General features: G+C 41.3%; 1 protein-coding gene across 1 annotated transcript; it reads right to left on the reverse strand.

Annotated features, from left to right (window-relative positions):
- Positions 1-997: 997 nt before the first annotated feature.
- BUB1B (BUB1 mitotic checkpoint serine/threonine kinase B) lies at positions 998-24,375 on the reverse strand. Its single transcript, XM_033062869.1, has 23 exons — positions 24,294-24,375; positions 23,527-23,706; positions 23,137-23,196; positions 22,764-22,908; positions 21,867-22,063; positions 21,612-21,790; positions 21,303-21,496; positions 18,746-18,840; positions 16,684-16,910; positions 16,294-16,406; positions 15,790-15,887; positions 15,450-15,502; positions 14,607-14,691; positions 14,126-14,228; positions 13,348-13,634; positions 12,317-12,495; positions 10,193-10,339; positions 9,920-10,035; positions 9,491-9,652; positions 8,671-8,813; positions 5,399-5,570; positions 5,032-5,138; positions 998-1,465 (listed from the first exon to the last, which is right to left on the reverse strand). Exons 2-23 carry the CDS (start codon positions 23,667-23,669, stop codon positions 1,276-1,278), a joined length of 3,195 nt encoding a protein of 1,064 aa, XP_032918760.1. The 5' UTR covers positions 23,670-23,706; positions 24,294-24,375; the 3' UTR covers positions 998-1,275.
- Positions 24,376-24,445: the final 70 nt, after the last annotated feature.

The raw sequence follows: 24,445 nt of genomic DNA on the forward strand, positions 1-24,445 counted from the left end.
AAATAAATTCTTCAGCAGCAGTTTACAGTCAATATTAAAGCTGGTCTGCCTGGGCATTTAGGTCCTATTCCTGAATTAGAAGGATATATAACCCACTCTCAGAGAAAGTGTGAAAAAAGGCATTAAGAGTCCATGAGAGCAAAAAGAAGACAGGCCAAAGTAAGAGGAACAGTGATGGAATATGCAGAAAAAAAGCAGGAGAGAAGGTGGCTTGAAGCAATGTGGAAAAGACAAAACTGAGTTGCACTCCAAAAGTTGGAGATAACACAAAAGAGGAGAACCAAATAGAAACATGGCTGGAGAATTCAATCCAAATAAAAAACACAGCCAATTTGACTTCTTAGGGAGAAGAAATTGCTAATGATGCAGTTGTCTACTCTACTCTTACTTTTCTGTGTGGGAAAAGCTGCAAGGAAGTAAATCCCTAGTATGAGAAGCTTTCTTAGACTTCAAGTACATAGTACCACCTTGGGTTTGGAGCCAGTAAATTCTGTTGTCTTGAATAAAATGAAGCCTTTGTACCGGTTTCAGTAATGCAGTACATAAAAGGTTAACACATAGAACCATCCACAAAACCTCCCAGCACTTTGCTAAGGGCAAATTGAGATTTCAGGGGTGCTCAAATCCAGTCAGCAACTCCAGCCCTTGCAAAATTAAACAAAACTCTCGCCTTAAGAAGCAAAAACATTTATGTCTGCAGCTTTTCCACTTGTGACTTCACCTACTTCTTGTGACAGCTTCCTAGGAGAGCACATTACCAGTAGAATCATTCAAGCTGGATTCAAGTGTTCAGGAATTCCCATGTGGTTATGAAAGCTGCCACCAAACGAGGGGCTTTTGCATCCAGCAGTCACAAAATATTCCCAGTCACGCAGCAGCACTCCTGCATGGATTCTAAATGAAGTCTTTTGGAACCATTTGATAGCAATGTTAAATATGACACTCGCTAGCAAAACACAACTTTATTGATTAAACACTAATTACAAGACCAACTGAACACAGGACAAAGACATTTCAAAGAGTGTGGTGCAAGTTAGGTGTTACATTTTTAAGGAGCTGTACAAGAAGGGGAGGCAGCAGTTAAGACAAACAATTTTCTCTCGCAAACTCCTCCAACACAGAAAGGTTCACGTAGAGGCAACAGAAACATTCTTGAGCAAGTCTCATGTGAAGTATTGCAGAAATGGCTCCAATCTTTATGTTTACATTTGAAAACATAAGAAAATAACAACAAATTCTTCTCTAGAATACAAAATGTGTTTGTCTTCTATGAAGTCACTGGGAGTTCACCAGGAGGAAAGTTTCTCCCACAGCAGCTAAGGTCAACAAAAGTCGTTCTTTGAAAGAGCTGTCAAACATTTCACTTATTTCCTCTCTCAACTCCCTCAGCAGAGGTACTGTGGACTTACCATCTGCATTCAGAATTCTCTCAAAAAGTTTACTCCAGAAATCACTGTCAGGGGTCCTAAAACAAACAGAGCAGTGTTCATTGGAACAGTACGCACACACATGACACATCTATCAAGGTCTCCATTTATATTCAGCACTAAACATCCTGGGAGAACCATGCCTGAAATAATACTGTCACTCACATAAGTAAATATAAAGAAAAACTAGAAATGTATTGTTCATTTGATATATATGGATCCCATTGTCTTTCTCCAATAAGTTTCTGGATAGTAGCTACAAAGGTCTAAACCAACTGTTTATACAGCTACCTCTTCTAGTATACCTGACCACTACCACCATTCATGGCAGTTTTGTTTTAGAAGAATTGTCAAGAACATTTTTAAACCAAACAACTTGGGAAACTCCTTTCATGAATAAAGGACAAAGGTAAATCCTATTTATTCACTTGCAAGTTAAGTTAACAGGGCAATACTAAAGTAAAAGCTGCAATTAAAAAAAAAATAGAAAAAGGTGGTTTAGAGCCAGTTTTACTTTCTTTTTTTCATGCCTTCCATCTGCCAGAGTTCTGTACAGATAACATTTTGGAGACAATTAATAGTAATAAATCCCCCCTCTCCCAGATGTACCCACACAACATGAATAAAAAGGTTAAGTGACTCATTTAAGTCTCAGAAAACTGATATTAGAGCAAACCCTTTGTTCTTCAGTCTTGCACTGCTACTGACTACTGAAGCACTTTTCTCCCTCGAGCTAGGAGTTACAGTGGCTTTGAAACAATTATCTGCCTCTGCTTTATCTAAGTGACTCACAAAACAGCAGCAGCCAGTCTCAAAATGAATCCAGCCTGTACTATTTCACTGGTAACTCTTATATTTGCTAAAATAATTTAGTCAATGCAGAACCTAACCAAGAAAAAATATGCAAAATTTGAGTGCATTTTCTTTGTGGGATTAGATGAACAAGAGGTGTGGCAGAGGAGATGAAGTGTTGCTAAGGAGGTGCAAAGAGTTCTGAATGACAAAAATAGTCCTAAAAATTCAAATGCAGCTTCTGTATCCTGCCTCACATAAACCTGTACAGATGAAGTTTCCTAAAATAGTACAGTGAAAACAGAAAAAAATCACCATATCCATTCTTTAATAATGGTAAAACCCCTCCCCTGAAAAACAGGCTGTCAGCATTATACTTGGAGATGAAAAAAACAACTTGATCAGAATTTACATTCTACCTGTTCCTAAATCTCTACTACAATGTTTCAGTGTTTTCCATTCATTCTGTCACCTTTTAAATGGGTTCTCTTTTATTGAAAGCCATTGACCTTGGAGGAAAAATGTTGTGCTCTACCCTGCAATTCCCCACTGCTTCAGTGTTTTGCTGAACTGGTAGTAAAATCAGTAGCTCTTGCAGTCATTCTGCTATAGCTACATTTGTTTAATAAAATAATTAAGTCTGTTTAAAAAGCTTTCTTAAAGGAGTCATGGTTGTTGTATTTACAGTCAGCCTTCTAGTAAGAAGCCTTCTTTCTGGTTGTCAGCACCTGAATTCTCAGAACCTTTTTTGAGGAAATTTATTTTGTCAATGCCATCCTTGATAAAAACACAAAAACAAAACCCAAAACAAACCACCAAACAAACTCAAATGAACCTCAAATTAAAAAATTATTTTCCAAATCACTTGGAGACCTCTGAACACAAAAGACAGAAGCAGTGTCATCTTTACAAAAGTAGAATTACTAAAAGCAACAGGAAGAAGAATCCTGTGTCTTCAGGGGTGTGACAAGTGCCACCAGCATGTGTGGCTGTAGGCAAAGGATGAAGAGCAAAATTGATCTCCATCAACTGATTCTCCAGGGTCAGGGAGTACTTAATTGTGGAATCCCAGGGAATACTTAATTGCGGAACCTCTTATGGTGGATAAAGGCTCCCTGCAGCAGTGAATTTGCTTGCCACAGATTATTTGAAAGCTTCAAACTGACTAGAGAGAGTGTCATCAGTCAGTAAGTACCAGACAGACTAAAAGATCCATGTGTGAATGGAAACTGATTCAGTGCAAATTCCTTATTCCCACTGTTGATATTAGACTTCAGTGCAATGTGTAACTAAAGCTCCTATGCAGACATTTCTTGGAATAACTGATATTGAAAAGTAAGTAGTATAGATGATGAATGATAAGTCTGTAACACTTTCAGAAGCAAAGCAGAAGAGAAGGTGGAAAAGAAATTCCTTATTTGTACTCTGAACTCCCAAATTCTGAACCAATGCACGCAGGTGAGCGAGAAGACATTACAGCCTGCTTCCAGCTCTGCAGAACTCGTGCCCAGGATTTACCTTCTTCCTGCTGTGTCTCCTTTAGCCCTTCACAGGTCTCACTCCTCAAGGCTCCCTCCAAGTTCTACCTCAGCCCAAAATCCTAATTTTTTCAATCCAGCATCCCCAGCTTTGACGAGAATTCCTTTCCAATTAACCCGTCCTCTCCAAACTCCACTGACAGACAGCCCTACACTTCCCAACTCAGACTGAGTATTCCTCCTGCTTCAGTTACCCAGACAGTTATTGTTCTTTTTCCCATACCCACATCCTAATCAGGTCCCCGACACCATGGCCCTGGCTTCTCAACTCAGGCCTTATGTGTCTTCATCTGCAATAGCTCAATTTAATAGCTCTTGCAGAATTTAAAAAAAGATATCATAGTAGAAAACCGGATATATATACTGAGTAAAGAAAAAGAAAAGCATTTTTTCCTCTGTACACAGCTTAAGAAGATTGGAATTTTTCCAAAGGCTGAATACAACAAACTGGGAGATGGAAGCAGTCCAGGTTGCTAGGGAACTGGACAACTCCCATGCTGGTAGTAAGTTTTCTTAAAGCAATGGTCCTAAGAGTGAGCCATGATCCTGAATCAGATACCCGTCCAGCAACTGCTGTCATGAATGCAGAGTTCTGAAAAATCCTTAGGAAATGCCAAGGCAAAAAAACCTGCAGTATGTTCCTAACAAAATAAACCAGTGTTCAGTCTAAGAAAAAACAAAGGGTACAGGAAGGCAGAACAGAATTATAGCCAAAACACGTGGCTAAAAGAGAGTAGTAAAATTTGATATCTGAGATAAACAGTAGTTTCCAAAAAGCAGCACACTTGCATGTTAAATGACAGTTTAAAATTATTTTCTTTGCTGCACAAGTGTTCTGCTTCTACAGCTGTTACACCGTGCCATCAGGGAGGGCCTTAGTAGAATGAAAAAAAAAAAGCAGAAAGCCAAACTAATCCATTTCTGAGGCAATATGCTCATGTGATCTTTGCCCCCCTGTCCATCCACCCTCTTATAAACTTCTCCAAGCTTGATCTCTAAGGTACAGAGACTCAGTCTCATCTGAAAGGATGGAAAAAGCAAAATCATCTCAATCAGATTATTCATATACAATTTAAAATTGTCTCCTACACAGCACTGAGGCTACGGTGAACTACTCCAATAACTTCACAATTTCAGGCCCCAAAACTAACACCTTTTGGCAAAAATAGCCCCAAATTGTTGTACATTCTAAGCTCTGAAGATAGTATCACTATAAAGAAAATCAAATTAGATCTCTCTTCTTTCCCAGCAGCCCCCTCTGCAAAACGACTTACTTTGATAAGTTTTGGCTGATTTTCCAGATGGAATTCTCCTGATAGACCTGGATATGATCCCCAAACAACATCAAATGGACTATATCAGCAATGCCAACCAAGTCTACCTGCAATCACAACAAACATCACAAAGATTAATGTCTGTCACTTTCTGCTCTTACTGCTTTCACACATTTAAGTCAGAACCATCTTTGCACCAGAATCTGCTAGAGACCTGTTTAACAAGAAGACATCAAAAGGTAAAATTCTGTTTTATTCAGTATTTATTGATCAGAGCTTTCCACAGCACTTGTAAATTTTAACTTAAGAAAATGGGGTTTGTAAAGGAAAAACAGAAATTAAGATGTCCTATTAAATAGAGACTCACCTGATAAGGAAGAGAACTTTCTGCCAGAAGCTGTTGTCCATGAGGGGTCTGAGCTATGGGAAAGTTGTAGGGGAAGCTGACTCGAGGCAATAGCTTCAAATCCAGACTGTGAGAGAAATCCACCACCTTCAGAGCATTTTGCACCTCCTCATTAGAAAATGCATCGCAGATCCTGAGCAAAGGAAGCACATGAGGCAGAAGACAATCCAAGAAACTTTTTCCTTCTTTTAGAATTAAATTTAAAAGCACAATGAGGTGAGTGTTAGCCATGTCAATGCTCCCCTCTGATGGCTGCTGTCAGAACTACTGCTGCAAGGGCTGCCCTGGATGGCAGGAGCTCACAGCAAGGAGTTTAAGGGATGAATGACACTGCTGTCTCCACAGTAAGCAATAGGAAACAATAAAGGGTTGAGGATGATGCTATTTTTGTATTTATCACAGTGACCTGAAACAAAGTTTGTGGACTGTGAATAGTGTGATGCCTTTTCCCTGGTCCTGAAATTAGGAGCCAGACACAGGTGATAAAAAGGGGTTACCTTTGTAAGGATCCTTATGGTGTATAACACGCCAGATGAAAAGCACCGAAGATGCACACATAAAGCAGATATAATTTTTATATGTTTAGCAAATTAGCATAATTGACAAGAATCCCCAATTAGAGACATTGGTCGTGAGGTAATTCGCTCCGAGTTCTAACCTTTTCTGATCACTGCCCTAAGATAGAAACTAAATTGTTTATGAGAATGTGTCTCAAAGAGCTGGTTTTCAAGCTTGGCTCTCAGAGAGCCTAACCATGCACCCCAGGGCTTGGAGCCACTGGGGAATTTATTTTGTCTTTCTGTCTAGTAGAGTAGGTAAAATGCTAGCTACCAACGCAATAATAGGCTACAGAGCTACAAATATCCATACATAAAGAATAGAGAGAATAGATAAAAGCAGAAAGGCAAGAATCAACTTGGCTTCAGTGTAATGTTTTGCACTTCTCCCTCCCCTTCTAAATCTTCAAACACTTGATACAAAAAATAATTAGGCTTGATAATACTTTTACAAACTTTTCCTAGTCTGCAGGTGAGGGAGGACAAACAGGAAGGGCAGGGAGGAGTATCTCCCACAACAATTGCCAAGCCAACAATATCCACATATTACAGCTCTCACTAGTGTTCTTACATCATTGTATGTTGTGAGTTTATTTTGTAATTTATACTATGCACTTGTCCTTTTGCTATCTGAAAAACCCCAAACCATTATCCTAACTTTTTTGGCAGTTGTTTGCTTTGTATTTGCCACAGAGAAATCCAGCAGGAGGTATCCAAATCCATCAAGCCACTATTAGATCAGTGGCTTCCAAAATAGGATGCAGCACCCTAAGTAACGTGCAAGACAACCCATTGCAGGATGTGAAGAAAATATTAGAACTTGCATAGTACAGGTATGTAATTTATAAATAATTATGTAAATAGGTTATGCATAAAATAATCACAAAGAAAGTATAAGCAGAATATACTGGGAGTATGCATGTTAGATGACTGTAGACTCAAAGAAAATTTAAACTTAAGAGCTATTTTTAACATATCAGTGATAACTAAGAAAAGCCCCAGTGAATTTATGTAATGGAATTATGTCTGATTCATTGGACATTCTGGTTACTGGCTTCCCACTGATGCCTGAAGTTTTTAGCTTCTATGTATTCTTCATGTATTTGTAGTTTTGGAGACTGCTAAAGGCCTCAATGTAACTTCCAGTACTTTTCCAGCTTTCCACAATGAACAGGCACTTATTGACACATTCCTAAAATTTTGCTATGTCTGTTTTGCCTGTTACTTCTCCAAGGACATTTTATTTTGCACATAATCACTGGCATAATAAAGGCAGGGGAGGAGTACAGAAGCCAGGTGCCAGATTACCTAACCAACTGCTCCTCTCATTGGACAATATTGGCCAGATATTCTAATTGCCCAATCCCATCAACTGTAAGGATCTAATGTGGGGCACTGCATTTTGCCATATTGTAGTATCTGAAGGCTTTCAAGTAAAGGTTTGCTTTTACACTATCATTCCAAAATGGTCTGGAAAAGTTTGTGTTCTATTGCCAGGCATCACCACACTTAGTTCACAGATCACATTCCAAGAGATACATGACTTTGTTAACATAACATGGGAAAGAGCTTGGAAGAAAAGAGAGAGAAGAAAATTAGGTCTATGCATTAAGGTACAAGCTGGAGTGCAGAGCAAGCTGAATGCTTTGTTTAGGGTATCTGGATATTCCAGTCCCACCTGTCTTATGTCTTCTAATTTCCTGGGTTTCAGATATGTGAAGGCAAGTTAAGAACCATATTGTAACTTGCATTAGCAGTCCAGAACCTTGGTAAATCAGAAACTTAAAAACACAGGTAATAGCGAAACCATTTTGTTGAGCATAAGTTTTACAATGTCAATGTATACTATTTCTACAGGAAGGCTAATTCCTAAATTAAGTGGTTTCATTCTTATCAGAATACACTGGAACCTAAAAAGTCTGGACTGCAGAATTAAGCCTGTTTTGCCAGTGGGCAGGTTCAGCACAAGAGGCATAGAAACCAACTTAAGGAATAGTGTAATTTTCTATAATGCAAGACTGTAAAGAATTACACAAGGAGAAGTTCAGCAATGCACCTCATCATTGCTACCACAGATTGCCTACCAGGACTGAGACACAGCTGCCCTAAGACTTCACCATTCTCCAGAGTCACACAGCAGCTGGGGAGCCCCTGTCACAGCACTGGAGAGCCCCTCCAGAACTGGGAAATCCTATGGGTGTGTCTCCCTGCAAGCAAACAGGCTTCTGACTGCGCTGGGACAGGGCCCGGCTTGGGCAGTGGGCGATAAACAAGTTCACACCACCTCTAGAACGGGAGCATCTGGGGTCAGCCTCCTCCTAGGTTCCTCCCAAAGCCTGGTCAGGGCTCAAGGAGCAACTCAGGGAGTTGCCTTTGCTCCTACACCCCCAAAACCCAGGTGTGGCCTTATCTAGTTACTAAACACCTAAGGTGAATACATGTTTTGACAATGCACGGATACACAGCTGATATTGCCAATGATTCCTTGTTAATGAGTAGATACAAATATAACATTTGGTTGGAAGGTTCATCTAGAGGTCAACTTTGGCTCAGGGCCTGTTGTTCAGGCCTCAGTACTTCAGTACACCAGCTCAATGGGAGAAGTTACAGCAGCACGGGAGCTGTAGCTGAAATGACTGTTCTGTACCCTCCCATATTCAACAGGAAGAGACAAACCTGTCTCCCAGAAACAGCACCTCTGGCCTCAGATCTCCGTGGACAATCTCTGCTTTGTGCAGCTTCTCTACCAGCAGCAGCAGATCATGAACAACCAAGAAGATGATTTCCTTAGTGATGAAGTTACGGTCACGGAGAACATCCTGAAAAGAGAATAAACATCTATCTCTGTACTCTTCTACCTTAGATTAGGTGAAGTATTTATAGCTCACCTTTTGTTTCATTATTCATCTGTACAGAGGTAACAGTAAACTCATTATAATCAGATTTTGCCCAGGATCAGCCAGACAGAATTACAAGAACCATAAGCTCTTAGGAGACATTATTATTTAAAACTGGACAAAAGATCAGGAGGGAGAAATTGAACTGAAGATTGAAATCACTATTGAATTCAAAATGCACTTACAAGACTTAAACCACGAATCATTCAGAAAGACATTAATTGCTATGACCTTGCTGTAGCTGACTGGAATGTACTGAAAGAGGTCAAGTTAAACAACAGTTTTAGATGCAAATCTTGCTGTGGAATAACCTGTGGTTCTTGGCTCCAGTCCTTTATGACTCACAAAGACAGAAAATGTGAAAAATTGGTTCAAGATTGTCTCTGAGAAGCACATGATCTATGAATGAGAAACCAGACCCAAGTGAGGCATTAACAGACAGCCCTGATTTGTATACAGATAAAGACCAGAGCATCATAATTTACAGAATTAAACAGGAGCAGCTCTGCAGCAAGGAGCATAACACCACTCCAAACTCACTACTGGCACCCAAGCAGGAGTTTGGTCCCTCCAATTGTCCTTGGTTTGTCTGTACTCACCCTGAGCGTGAAGCAGTTTATGTCCTTGTGCACAATGGCGCAGCCATCCTGGTAGAGGTAACAGCTGCAATTCTCACTGAAGCTCTGGTCAAAGTCAGAATTCAAACGCTTCTGTAACTCAAGGATGATATAAAAATCCCAAGGCACAGGCTGAGAATACACCTACAAGAAGGTACGTTAAGAAGAACATTTATTTTTGGAATAAAGTGAAAATTGCTCATTTCCATATTCTTCTTATCCTCTTTTTCTTCCCCCTCCCACTTGACCAAGGAAGACATTTCTCATACTCAGAAACTTTTAATTTAGATCCACAATTCGGAAGAGGACTTGAAGTAGCAAACTTCATGCATGGAATTCAGAAATTAAGTTTATATGAATGGATGAGATTTTATCAGTTCACACTTGTACAACAACCATCATGTGTGTTACCTTTAATGCAAATCCCTTTTGATCCCACTGGAAAATGCATCCAGTTGGAATGGTAAAAAACATCTTGTATTCTTCATTGTTCCAATATTCCATTTTGATGCAGTAAGTCTCATTTCCTGTGTTGAAAGTTTACATTCATAAGTTGCCACAGTAAACAGCTGTTCCCAAGTCATTCCCCACCAGTACCACATAAAACTAAGAGGGTGAATAAGAACCATAATTCAAACCCATGAGAACACAAACTCTGCACTGCAGAAGGTCTGGCATACCTACCCAGCTCAACGTCTTTCTCAACCTCCATGTGAGGCAGAACATCAGTCTCCAAGTGAAAATCTGGAGAAGCAACCAGTGATGATAGCACAGAACCTAAAAGCTTTTTACGCTGTTCAGGGCTCCACAGGAACTGAGCTGCATCATCCTCTAAGAAAACAACACGAAGAGATGAGCTGAAATTGTGTTAACTCTCAGCAACTTGGTTATATTCTGTCAGTAAAAGTAACCTGGATATTGGAAACTTTGGATCCACATTCTGATTTATTATTCTTCTCTTTGCAAGTCAACTCACCTCTTTCTAATAGCTATGGGAAGTCAGTGTGACCCTTGTCTTTAAAAGTGCCTTACAGACTTTTATCATTAGCTCTATCAAGGGTTCTACTGTAGTATCATGCAAAATGTATCTTTCACAAGAGACAAAGCTCTGAATTATTTCAGCCACAGCAGAATTCAAACTCATTCTGCAAATCAGTACTCCTATTTTAAATCTATGCCCAGAGCAAATGATTAGTTTGGGTTTTTCACATTATGAGGTTTAGGGAAATTTAGTCTTTTGACTACAGCAGAGGTTGTACATAAGAAAATCAAGTCGGACTCCACTTCTGCTGCTCACTGCAATGTTAAGAATTTAATGACTTATCTCCTGGAAGACACCTGTAGGACTGGACTTATTTTCTTTCATAACAAAATGTAAGGTCCTTCAATAGACAAGTTGATCTGTAAAAAACCAAGGCAGCCTCAAGCGTTTGAAATAAAACACGAGAACTAGATGGCCTCTACTGCCTTCTTCCAAATGCCATGGCTGTAAAGAGGGAGAACATTTTAAACTTTCACAATACACAGGTAAGAAACAGATTATCTTCCATTGTGCCCACACTTATTTGAAAAGCATTGCAGTAAGTACTGCTGAGGAAGCAATTCTGTGAAAGATCCAGGAAACAGTGTAAGCTGGAGGCGACGTGTTCCAAGCTTTTGCCATCACAAACCTAGGAGATTTACTGGCATATTCTACAGGAATAAACTAACAAGCATCTGAAGTGATTTTTATTCTTTACACAGTATTAAGAATTACTACAGCCAGGGTGAGAGCAGCAGATTCAAGGGACATGTGCAGAAATCAAGAAACAAAGCAACTGGAAAGATCCAAAGTTTAAGAAAGGACCATTAAAACATTTGGACAAATGCCATCTCTTTTTTTCTGAAGAGTTTTTTCATCTTGCTCTAAAGTTTAGAACATATGATAAAAACAAGACAAAGATCCAAAATATCCCAGCTATTTCAGTGACAACACTTCTAATTGTATTTCATTCCAAGTCCCAAGCATGCTTCATTATAAAATAGTCTGCACATGAGAACATAACTCTCCAGAGTAGATACATTGAATTTTCAAGTACACAATTCTAATAAAGCACCATAAACCAAAATCAAAGGAGCTAAAGCAGGTTAAACACCTTGAACACCATCATCCAACACACATCTAATTCCACAGGCCAGATTTTGAAGGCTTTTTGTGACCCTTTCTGTTCTAACTGTAATCTAAATATTTACAACAGAGAGAAACAAGGGCCTTTAGCAAAGAAATTGACTATTTAAGTACCAGTACTGTTTTCCCTCAATAGGAGTAAGAAGGACACTGTGAAGCAGAACAACAGTTTACAGCATAGTTAAAATACAGATTTAAACCAAAATTATGCAACAGGCACTAGACTCCAAATTCATATTTATCCTTTTCAAAGTAGTAGCTTATCAGCACATCAGGAGACACACAGTATGATTACAGAGAAAAAAGGAAGACAAACCAAAACAAAGCTACCTTACAAGTTATTACTGCTATCCAATCCCCATGTTTAATTTTGGAATTTGACCTCATTGCACCTACAGACTGCCTGCTATACTATCCCAAGTAACTTCTCTGTCACCTTGATATTGACATGCTTTGGATGCTGACAAGCACCCCATACTGCACCTCCCTGCTGCTTCAGACAGGGGAGACAAGCTCAGTCACAGTCATAGTAATGGGAAACACACAAAGCAGAGTGAGATACAGGAAGGACAGAAAACCCCCACACATTTAGTGACAGCTGCAAGTTATTTGTTGTGAGTGAAATTGAGGTTAGTACTAACCAGTAACATTTCCTCCAGAATCAGCAACCACTTCAACAGGCAAGCTCTGAGCCAGCTCCAGTTTCTCACTGATCTGCAGGCATTTAATAGCAGACATTTGTGTAACAGAGGACAGAGAACCTCCTGAGACTGAAGAACCTGATGAGTGAGTATCTTCCAGGCTTGCTTCCATGATGGGGCTGTAAAATAAAGCCATCAACTACTCAGACTTCCAAACATACAAGTTGTAGATAATGTCAAGCTGGGGCCTAGGAGAGGATACCGTGCATGGCCACATTTAATTAACATGAAGAAATTCTTTCCCATCCCCAGTAGAAAGCCAGAAGTCATGTCAGAACTTCATTTCAATTTTGATGATTGATTATACACGGAATCTTAGTCTACAGATTATTTTTTTAATCTTCTCTTCCACCAAATTTGACTGCTACAACTGAAGACATCCTGAATATTTATCACTCCCTTTGCTACAAAATTTCTGTGCTTTCAAAGCACTAAAAGGTTGGGTGGAAAATACCTTCTCCTAATTGCAATCAGCAGGATTTTCAAGGAACCTCCCCAGTAAAAAATACCTTCAGCGTGGTGTACGTGTTTACGTCCTAAGAGCCAGCACATCCAACTCAGCTCTAGATTAAGAAGCTCCCATACAATAGATGTATTTTAATCACAATGACAGAAAGGTTTTTCTTCTAGCTGTTTTACTCTGTAGAAGAGCTAAACTACAGAGTACAGAAGGAACTGGTGATTCTGCTTTTCATGTTTGATAATGAAGATAGAAAGTATTTATTAATTTCTCTGCAAGTTATTTGGTTAAAAAAACTTGTACTCAAGTCCCACCGTAGTAATCTGAAAAGCCAAGTGGGCTTGCTATTACCTCTTCAATCTGCTCAAGGCAAAGTGGCCTCCAAGCTAAAGAAATGGCTCTTTCCAGGATATTTTGCTCTTTTCAGAAAACTCCTTCTTTAGCAACACTAAAGCCACAGCCGTGAAAGACATGCAGGAAAAGGGGCTTAAGGTCCTTTACTGTTAATTACCTCAGTTTTTTTACACTGAGAGCTTCAGTGTATGCTCCTTCACACACCAGTGTCTCCTGATTCAGAGGTGCACTCTTGGATTCAGGACTATCTCTCTTCAGTTCATTCTGAGAGAAAGCAGGAGCCAGGACTCTCTGAGCTACCACCCCGTGAAAGGGCGTTGAGGCCAGGTGGGCAGCCCTGTTAAAGTCACACGTGTCCTCTGGGTTGGCACAAAGGGTCTTGTTCTTGTAGGAGCCTGTCACAATTGCATCCTCAGTCAAACGTTCAATTCCATTCAGCTCATCCTGGAAAAAAAAAGAAAAGACAATGAAAGCCTGCAGATTTTATGACAAATTTTTCTTTATTTAAAAGTTGAACATTTCTCTTTCCTTTCTTCCACTCCACCACCTTCCAACATGAATAGGGCATTCAGTCTTCATGAATTCTACTTAGCATAAATTCCCAAAATTGTCTGGGTTGGAAGGGATCTTAATGACCATTGACTTCCATCCCCCATTGCCATGGGCAGGAACACCTTCCACTAGTCCAGGTTGCTCCAAGCCCCATCCAACCTGGCCTGGAACACCCTGTTGAGGCAGCCACAGCCACAACATGGTATTTCCAGTATAATCCCATCATCACCCCGTTCAATTACTGCCATGCCAGGCAGCCATTTAGAATCCTTGTTTTCACACATGATGCCAGTCCAGCCAAGCTGACTCAGTCTGACAGCAGCACAGGCTGCATTGGTGTCTCCTGGGCAGGAAATCTGCCATGGGCTGAATTGTTTCCTTACACAGGCTGCTGCTGCTGTGCTCTCCTTGACGCTCAGAGAATCCACAGGCTTAAGAACAGCGAGAGGGTGACGGGCACTTTTCCGGCTACGATCTGCTGAACAACTAAGAAGAAGTTACAGCCAGTTACATATTTATTAGAGCAACTTCCAATCCCCAATAAATTCCTCTTGAGAGTTTAGGTCTATTGATAATTTCAATCAACCAATTTCTACTACAGAACTTGCAGTAAGCAAAAAATACAGCTCTCCAGAATGAAGGAAGCTTATACAGCAGTTTAAATAGTTCCAGGTTGATGATGAAGAACAGGAGAGTATTTCCTGATTGTGGACTCTGAGTAATTAAATTAAAAATACCAATATAAACAAAACAAAACACACCCCCACACACCCCTGCCAGAAACAGTTATTTCAGCTGCTACAGCAAGGGCTTTGATGCTTCCATTTTCCTTCCCTCTGAAATCTAGGTCTTGAATTATTCTACCTTATATTCTGATTTGCCAAAGTAGAGGATTCATCAAATATAGAGAAAAGTGGAGCAGTAGCTGGTGGAGGAAGCAGACCTACATCTGTAAAGAAAAACCAAGAGGTTCAATCATATCCACAGTTCTTCCAAAATAGCATATCCAACACTACTTAAAACAGTTAATATATAGTCCTTAAAGTACCGCTCCTAACATGAAGTTACAGAGCTGGTATATAAAGAAACCATTTAAATAGGCTTGGTTTTGTCACATTAATGAACCTTTACCACCATATTATGTGAGCTAAATTGCTGGGTTTAGACTATGCTTCAGAATTTGTACATTTTTCTGCAAGACTGCCCTCATTACTCTGCTCCTTCTTAGAGTTTAAAAATGTATTTCCACTGTGGCTATCTGGGGATACATCAGGAGTCTGGATAACCTCTGTCAACAGCAACAGGAGTCAACTCCAATGAAAACTTAACAAAATTAACAATATACAATTCCTGGGTGTATTCCCCTAGCAAAACCTCTGAGGAAAACGTACTTAAAGTAGTTACCAATCTAATGATAGCATTAAACTCTTCTGAGATGTTAGTAAGACTGCAAACATGAAAGTTGGAAGAAAACTTTCCAGCTACCGAAAGAAAAATGCTCTTCTACTTGAAAGTCATTTCAAATAGTGACAGTCCTCAGATGCTCCATGTTTTGCTCAATATGGTAAAAGGCACTACTAGCACACACAATGTCACTCTTTTAATCCACCTAATCTTTGGGTTTTACTTTGCTGCCTTCTTGTTATTCAGGGAAGACTTCCCTTTAACCAAACCTCCTCGTTAATGGCAAAAAACTTGGCTACTTACTGTCAGAACAAGAGGGTTTATGCGGTTGAGTATCTTCATAGATCTGGAATTCACTGTAAAATAAAAAAAAACCAAACAAGTTTGTATTCTACAGAACTTCACAAAACCTAAGAAAACTCTATAAAAAAGGCAAGCCAGGTTGACAAAAGCTGCTTGCAAGAAGATCCCTCAGACAAATAATCAAATATATGGAGAAAGCACACAGATCCTGGTTACAGGCTGACGCCCAGGCTATATTACATTCTACCTGAGAAAACAGGCTGTTAGTGATCATGTTACCATTTGTACCTACATAGCCTCACAAATGTTCTCCCTGCTGGCTGAAAAACCTCTCTGTTACCTTTGTGACTGAGGCTTTTTCTCCCCATATTCTGTTGCACCGGGAAAAGTAAATTCTTGCATTCCCAAAGGCGTGGAAGCTCCCATTACCTCTGCTGCCTGTGGAAACAAAGTCGCATTTCGGTTCTACAGTGGTAGAATCACAAGCCAGGCAAAAAGGTTCCAAAAACATGAAGATAATCCCATGTAGTCTTTAAAGCCCTGATACATAATGGTTGCCTTTACCCACTTATATTTGTACTTATCTTACCTTATATGTAAGCAGTTATGTAGCTTACAACCAAGTCACAACTCTGTTTCATTTTTTAAAATACTTACTAGGAAGTCATTGTTTTGGAAATACGGAAGAAGGAGAGAGAGAATATACTTCACTAGTGAAGAATCCTTTCAAAAGAAGTTTAAAATGTTTTAGAAGAATATTGGAAATGCTTCCTTTTGCCTTTCTTGGGTACTTTTATTTAAAATTGCTGCTACTTGGAAAAGAACAGTTAAATGAGGACAATACCTGTTCATGTGGTTGTTGCTGCTTATCATCTTCTTTCTTCTTTAATTTCTTTTCCAGCTCCTCAATTTTCCTTTGTATTTCTTCCTTCTTCCGTTCTATGGCTTGTATTTCATCTAAGGAAGAAAGCATCTCTAAGGCCCAATGCCTATCTCACATACAATTGGTGGCTGCAGCCTAAACTGTCAAGGGGCTGAAACTTCTGGTGGTCTTTCCCTGTCCCACAGCTTCCATGTAAAGCTGTTGGAAGTGTTACTGTCTCTGTACCTCACAGCAGTTAAACAACTATTCCAGCAGAAAAAGAGAAGCAGCTGCAATCACAGATGGAAGCAAATGCAATTTTATGATTCCATCTGGAAAACTGTACTTGCTCCAGCCCACTTTGGAACGTACCTTCGTCTTTCTTCTTCGCTTTCTTCCTGTAGATTTCAGCTCTGATCTCTTCAAAAGAGAATTCATCAACTCCAGCATAAACTTTCTCTTTGCAGTACATCACCATCTCTTTCTTTGCCTGAGTGTCCTGCTGTTGATGCTGCACTCGCTGCAGTGGGTCCTGCCGCTCCTCGGGTTTGCGAGTACTTAACACACAGTTTATGCTGGGCTCAATTTTGCAGGGAGTCCTGAAAAACCAGGAATTTTTCACTTGAGTTTTAGGAACTTCACTATAGCACAGAAAAGCAGGCATGGGAGAAAATAGCCCTGCTAATTTCAGAACCTGGTTTTGGAGCAACATAAAGGCATTCTGTTCTGTGCTTAGAAAAAATACACAAGAAAATTGGAATGAGTAACACCAAAGGCCATCGTACTACTCAGAATTGTGTGATAACTAAAAACAAACAACAACAAACAACAAAACACAAATCCAACCTAAAGTGCTTATAAGGTCAAGTCAAAAGCAAATAAAATTCTTTTGATGTCTGAACTGCTGTGCATCCTGAAGCAGGATCTGTTTGATTTAGTTCCATTGAGCTGTGTGACCAAACGCATGACAAATCCCTAAACTCTGGTTTGTAGGATGGTTATCTGGGAGAAAAGAAAATGGAAAACTGGAAATTGAAAATGGAAACTCTTGGGCCAGATGAAACCTGCGTGCTAATTTCAGGAGAGAAGCAGCAATGCTGGTACAGCTTTACCAACACCAGCAATCCAGATGACTTCAGCTGGATAAACTCACATGTGGGAGTGATCATGAGGCAAACAAGTGCTCCTAATTGTTTGGGGTATTAAAGCTTTATTGGGGGAGTATGGACATCAATACCAAGATCACAACAGGGTCCTTCTGCCAAGAACCTTGGATGACAGCTGATAGGTATGATCCGCTTCACATTTACACAGTTTCAGCCTAACACTTCCACATTTGGCAGGTGACCATGGTACCCTGAGGAAATGGATTCAAAGACAGAAAAAACCCTCCAAAACCTACTTTTAAGATTTCAACTACATAACCTAAACCTACACACTAAATCTCTGTCTAAATTGCTTAGAGCTAACTTAGCCTGGTGTTTAGTTCTACCCACTCCTTCCCTCTCCCCAGTATGGAAAGCTGCTGCCTTTGGTAAGTAACAAATCCTCATCCGAGAGAAGGGCATGCCAAGAGATTTACCAGTGGGGCATCGCTGACTTTCAGGAGATAGAAGCAGTTTAAACAGGAATGCAGTTTTTACAAATTCTTTGATTAAACGATGGCACAGCCATGGTCAGAGCCATTCTGCAGTCCACATGCAATCTGTGCTGCTCATCACCTCCAGCATTCCTTGATTCCATGCAATTCAGGCCTGTGGGAACTGTCTGTAATGCCAAACATTTTCCACTTTTTTTTGCAATTCCATCTTTTCCACTCCTCTCTCAGAAGGAGCCTGTCTATTCCCTGGCCATCATTAGCCAGAGAAAGGTAGAGCAACCTTGCAAAATAATGTGTTTTCCTCTACTCTAACTAAACCACCCTGTCTCCTGGGATTTATCAGCATTTCAGGGAACGCTGTACAAGCAGCACACTCACTCCTCCGCGACCTAAGCAACACCGTTGGCATGGCAACTCTGAGAGCTTATTTCAGAATAAGCTCCAGATATGCTGAGCACAGAGTTCCCAAGACAGAAAAAAAAATCCAGCCACAAGTCTGCCTCAATTTGGGGCTGCTTCACAGCAAACAGCACCCTAAGACAGGTAGCTTGTGGTTTTGTGTAAACACACTGAGTTAAGCTATTAAACTAATTAGCATACATAAATATGATATAAGCTCCCACATCATGAGCAGCACTGAACATTTCTCATGTCCTTATACAACCTCTGCTGAAGCCTCTGTCACCAAGCTGCAGCACTAATTGCTTCCAGGCCGACAGATTTTTAAATTCTTGCAGCTCGAGAGGCTTAAGTACTTGGCAAAACAAGTCCCAATTTTAGGAAGCAACTTTGAGAATTCTAAATGCAATCCCCCATGTCAAACTCAAGACTCACATCATCTGTGGCTGAGCTGCCTCGTCCACATAGGGGGTGAAACTGGGCAGTGGGTGGGGCGCTTCCATGGCAGAGCTCACAGTGCTGCGAGGACGCTGCGGAAGGAAAGGCAACATCAACAACTTAGGGATTCATTTCAGTCTCCACATCCCTCTGCACCTCCCTTTTCCTCATCTTCCCCTCATCTGGAGGTTTTCTTATCTAGAAAATTAAACTCGATGGAGACTTTTCCAAGATTAATTCCCTTCTGACACAGTCACAGCCCACCAGCTGAACACTGGCACCTAAAAGGCAAGGAATGCTCCTCCTGCATGTCCTCAGCAGCCCCAGTTCCGATTATTGAGGGAATGTTTTATACATATTGAGAGCTATATATACACATTATCCTGGTCAGGCTGGGTATTCCAGCTGCTCTCATTTTCCACAGATGCAACAGTCCTCATTTTACAGCCAAGATTGTCCCAATTCGATGATAATATTCATTCTCTTGTCCACCAACAGCCTCCAGACATGGAGTTTTTTGGGGTTTTTTTCAGTTTTCCATTCAGAGGCCATTTCAGCACCACAAAAATCCCTTAACAGCTTCCGAGGTCAATTAGTAAAGACAAAAGGTGGAATTTAGTCTGACAGCACATTACTCTCACCTGCCTGTTTCAATTCCCTGGGACTCTTCAGCAAAAAAAAAAGTTACATGGTGGGAATACTTCACAAACTCATTCCTCTTTTCCATTCTTTCCCAAACTGCTTCCTGAGGCATCTTGAAACCAGCAGTAAGAGAAACCCCTCTTTCTCTGTGCAGGTTTTAATGTCAGAGAATTCACTAAAGGTTATTCTTGCACTGACCTTCAGTCAAGAGAATTAAACATCCTCCACTCTTCTGCCAGAAACAGGATATTTTATTTAATTAAATCTAAGAAATTTCATTAAGAGGGGAGCAGAGACTACACAAAGGGCAGACATTAAAAGAAACATGGAAGCATTCAGACACCAGAATGAATGTGTTAAGCAGCACAAAGAGACTGGTAAAAGAAAGTTTATATTAAAATTCTTCCTCAGTCTTCTCAGCTATATTAAACCTGTGATTTACTTAACTTTTCTGTTCATTTAACCAAACTGCTTTCTCTCTGAAAAGAATGTTCCTGGAGTTTCCCTAAATTTTAGCCTGGTTGCACCCCTCCCTCATTTGAGCTTTTGTTACCAAGCTTCACTTATAACAATGTCCATATTGAGAAGATGAAAAGATTTTCATCATCTTGATGCCTGAAGTTTTCAGCTTTTATGTATTCTTCATGTATTTGTAGTTCTGGACACTGTTAAATGCCTCAGTGTTACTTCCAGTACCTTCCCATCTTTCTTTCCCACAGTGAACAGGTGCATATTGACACATTCCTAAAATTTTGCTGTGTCTGTTTTGCCTGTTACTTCTCCAAGGACATTTTATTTTGCACCACATAATCACTGGCATAATGATGGTAGGGGAGGAGTACAGAAGCCAGAGGCCAGATTATCTAACCAACTGCTCCTCTCATTGGACAATATTGGCCAGATATTCTAATTGTCCAATCCTATACATTGTAAGGATCTAATTCTGAGCACTGTTTTTTGCCATATTATGCAGTTGAAGGCTTTCAAGTAAAGGTTTGCTTTTACATTATCATTCTAAAATGGTCTGGAAAAGTTTGTGTTCTATTTCCAGGCATCAATCTCGTGACTTTCTATTCTTATTTTCTCAGCTACAAAGAACATGGCAACACCAGGGGGTATCTGAGCACCTATGAAACAAAGCTGATCTCACAGGATTGACAGTGTCTTGCATCACTTCTTTAGAACAGCCTAAACCTGTAGCTCAGCTGTTTCTTTTGATGTTTAGTTTAAGCCATTGGAAGCTACTTTCTGTCATCCTATTGCCAGGATAAATATTCCATTGATACAGTAGTTGAATTCTTTTGATCTCCGCTCTTCTGTTTTCCTCGCAAGCACTTCAAAACAAGGCTTGCAGAATGCTGTACATGCCATCTTTGCACAAGACAGCCAACAAGTTCTTCCTTCAGGGTGTGCTTTCCAGTATAATTCAACTCTCATGCTTCTTTCTTACAGATTTAACTAATGCCTGGCTTCTCTCCCCTTCCCTGGCTAACATTTTCCCTCCTGAATTCATTTTCTGCCTTCCAAACACTTCAGCAGGCCACCTCTGCCAATTCTTCTGCTTAGTAAGAATTTTCATTTCTTGATTTTAAAACTCCATAGAGTTTTTTAACCTTATTCTAGCAATATCAGCCTAAACCTGAACAGAGTATGCATGGCCAGGGTCTCTTTAGAAGGAGAGTGACCATTCACAAGGGCATGGAGTGACAGTGGAGGGTGAAACTGGATGATCTATAAGGTTCCTCCCAACCCAAACAATGTCACAATTCTATCATCAAATCTATCATTAAATTTACGATACACACAAACCACAGGCGAGGGAGAAAGACACGACCTCTGTTTCAGTAATCAGAAATCATCAACTTAGACACAACCTTCCTTTCTTTTCCCTACCCAGTTTGAGCCTCCTTACCCTGCCAGAGTTCCACGGTCCTGCGCTGAGCTCATTCTCCTTGGCCCTGGGAACTGGAGGTGCTGGCCATGACTGTGCTGTAAGTGTGGGAATCTCAGGTCCGGACACAGAATTTTCATCAAACACAGCAAAACTTGGAGTATTTGGAAGCTGCAGAGAAGCCTGAGGCTGGCAGCTTCTGTTTGGGTTCATGGCTATAAGCAAGAAGAATTGCGTCAATTAACCTTCAATTGTCACATTCAATTGCAAATCTCACGTTAAAGAGAGGAAACTCCTCCAATAACAGGGTGTTTCGGCTCTTGAATGTACCTTTTACTGCATCTCCCACACGACTAATAGGGGCTTTCACTTTCTTCTTCCCTCTGCCTTTCAGATCTGCCAGCGAACTTCTCTGAGGCTCTGCAATTTCCAGCAATCCCATATTGTCTCCATCAGCACCTTCCTCAAGTGCCCGTAGTGTCTGCCGAGAAACACGGGCCTGAAACTGCCTAGAAAAAAGAACTTGAGAAGTCAGCAGCTTCCCTACCCCAGGAACCCAGGGAAGCACCTAAGCTCTTCCCTTACTTGTGATGAGCCTGGAGTTTGTCCAAAGGCTCAGCCTTGCGCTGGAGCCCTTCCTGGAATATCAGATCTGCTTTCCTGAAGCTGCCCCTGGCCTCGAGCGCCTCAGCCCAGGTGATGTAGAGCAGGGCCAGCGTGGTGCCGATCTCCTGGCTGTGCAGGTAACTGTACAGATCCAAGGGCTCGTTGCAGCAATCACCCTGGAAAAACCCAAGTATGTCAGTAACCACACTGCAGAGGGGTCCCAGTCAAAATCTGCATTTCAACACCTCCAGCAATACCCCAGTGATTTCACTACAAGTCTGACAGGAGCAGCTGTGAGGCCAGTACACAGAATTTTATCATTTCTTATTTGAATGGGAGGTAATTCAATGATTGAATTACACCATATTAATATTCCTGAGAACAAACAGTAATTTTAGCTTCAGATGAAGTATAGCACATTCCTTGCCAGTTTCAAACTGGCAAATTAGCAAGCTAAAGCTGGGAAAAAGCTGCTTTGAAAAGAAGTGGACAACAAAAATTACAGGGCAGGACCAGAACACGCTTAGCTTGGTTTAGAATTTAAAAGGACAGAGATAGAAGACAGCTAGAAGCTAAAACATCTGGTAAGACAGATGTATTTTAGATGTTGTATCTTTAAATCACCTCTCTTTCTCCTTAAATAAATATTTGAGCCCTATTTATTCAAGACAGCTTTTCCAAAGCAAAAACTTCTAGAGTTTGTAGTCTGGAAATAAGAGGTAGAATTCACATGTTTGCAGAAAAATCTGTTTAATATTGCACTGTTTGTACAAAACAGTTTGACTCTTGTCACCAGAATCAGCTTAGCTGTGTGCGGGCAACATGACAATGTCCCAAAGAAAAGCAACACCCAAGAGAGGCTCCCAAAACACTCACAAACTTGAGCCAGAGATTAAGATAGCGAGGATCTTTGTAGTATTGCTGCTGCGCGTGGAGGGCTCTCACTGCCCTTTCCAGAACTGCTGCGAGGTTGCCGTCCTTGCCACCCCCAGGGAAGGCCTGCTCTGTCCACTTGATGTACCTAGAGACAGAATGTGTTCATAGCAAGTCAGTGCTTAAGAAGCACCTGTAAAATACAAAGAAATTAAGAAAAAAATAGGCATAACACTGAAACACAATCTATTATTTAAAAACAATTGTAGAACTTAGCTTTCAATGAGTTTCTGATTAAATTAGAATGTGTTTCCCTTGCTTTTAGAAGGATATCTGACCATTCAACCCTTTTTTTCTGAAATAAGGGGAAACTTACCGCTCCCACACATCCAGAGGATCATCTCCAGAGTAAAAGCGAATTTCTGCTTCAAACTCCCTAAAACATAATATTTTTCATTCAATAAATACATTTGTATCACTGTAAATTTATCTTGTATATTACAAACTAAGAGTTAATTATTTATACAAACGCACAGCCAAATCTCCGTGGTGTTTGCTCTACTGCAAATCTAAAAAGTTGAAGTCTGTACTACACAACACCAGCAGTGAGTAGCACTAAAATCCTAGAGTAATAGTTCAGACATCAGTTACTAAACTTCTTTTACACCTTTTTTAATGCCTATGAGATTAGTACAGTTAAAGGAAACATAGGTAGAATGAGGAGGCAGGAAGGTAAGGGGAAAGGAGCTGTTATAACATCACTTACTGTTTTTTAAGCTGCACAGCAGTGTGGCTGGAGGAGTCCTGCTGAGCCAGTGCCTCTTGCAAGCTGGACATCACCCGCCCCTGCCTGAGGGGCTGCACATTCTCCTTGCTCAGCTCCCACTCGTGGCTGCCCTCCTGGGACATGACCACCTCTCCTCCAATCCTTTATTCTGCCTTAATCCTGTGTTTAACAAGAAAAGACCCAGTCTCGACAACGAAGAACCGCAGCCCTCACAGATCCCACACACCCACAGCCCCTCCGCCCTACACACCTTACGGGCCCCCAGCGCCCCTCGGCCGCGCTCACCTCACAGCCCTCACAGACCCCACACAGACCCCAGAGACACCCACAGCCCCACACACCTGACAAACGACAGCTCCCGGGATGTCGGAGCGCCCCTCACAACTTAGAGCCCCTCAGCCCCACAGGAATGCCACAGCCCCTCAAACCCTACATACACCTCATGGCTCCTCAGCCCCTCACGGATCACAGCATCAGCTCCGCGCACCTCACAGCACGCAAGGCCGCCTCAGTCCCTTACAGACCCCCCCATCAGCCCCGACCACGGCGCAGTCCCTCACGGACCCCACAACCCGCGCCCCCCAGGCCCGCGAGGGCTCCTCACGGCACACAGCCCCTCAGCACCCGCCACAAACCTCGGCCCTCGCGCACCTCTCACCCCACAGCACCTCAGCCCTCACCCCCTCAGGGACACCACAGCACCGCAGGCCGCCCTATTCCCGCGATCCCCTCCCAGCTGGACGCACCGCGCACAGCTCCCAGCGGCGCGAGCCGCCCGGACCGGCACAGGACCCCCAGCAGGGCAAACGCCGTTACGGCGCCGCCGCCTCAGGATTCAAACCTCTCCCACCTCCCCATTGGCCGCGCCCCGCCGCACGTGATTGGCGCCGTCCTGCGT

The sequence above is a fragment of the Catharus ustulatus genome, chromosome 6 (genome assembly GCF_009819885.2).
Source record: "Catharus ustulatus isolate bCatUst1 chromosome 6, bCatUst1.pri.v2, whole genome shotgun sequence".
Classification (NCBI taxonomy): Eukaryota; Metazoa; Chordata; class Aves; order Passeriformes; family Turdidae; genus Catharus; species Catharus ustulatus.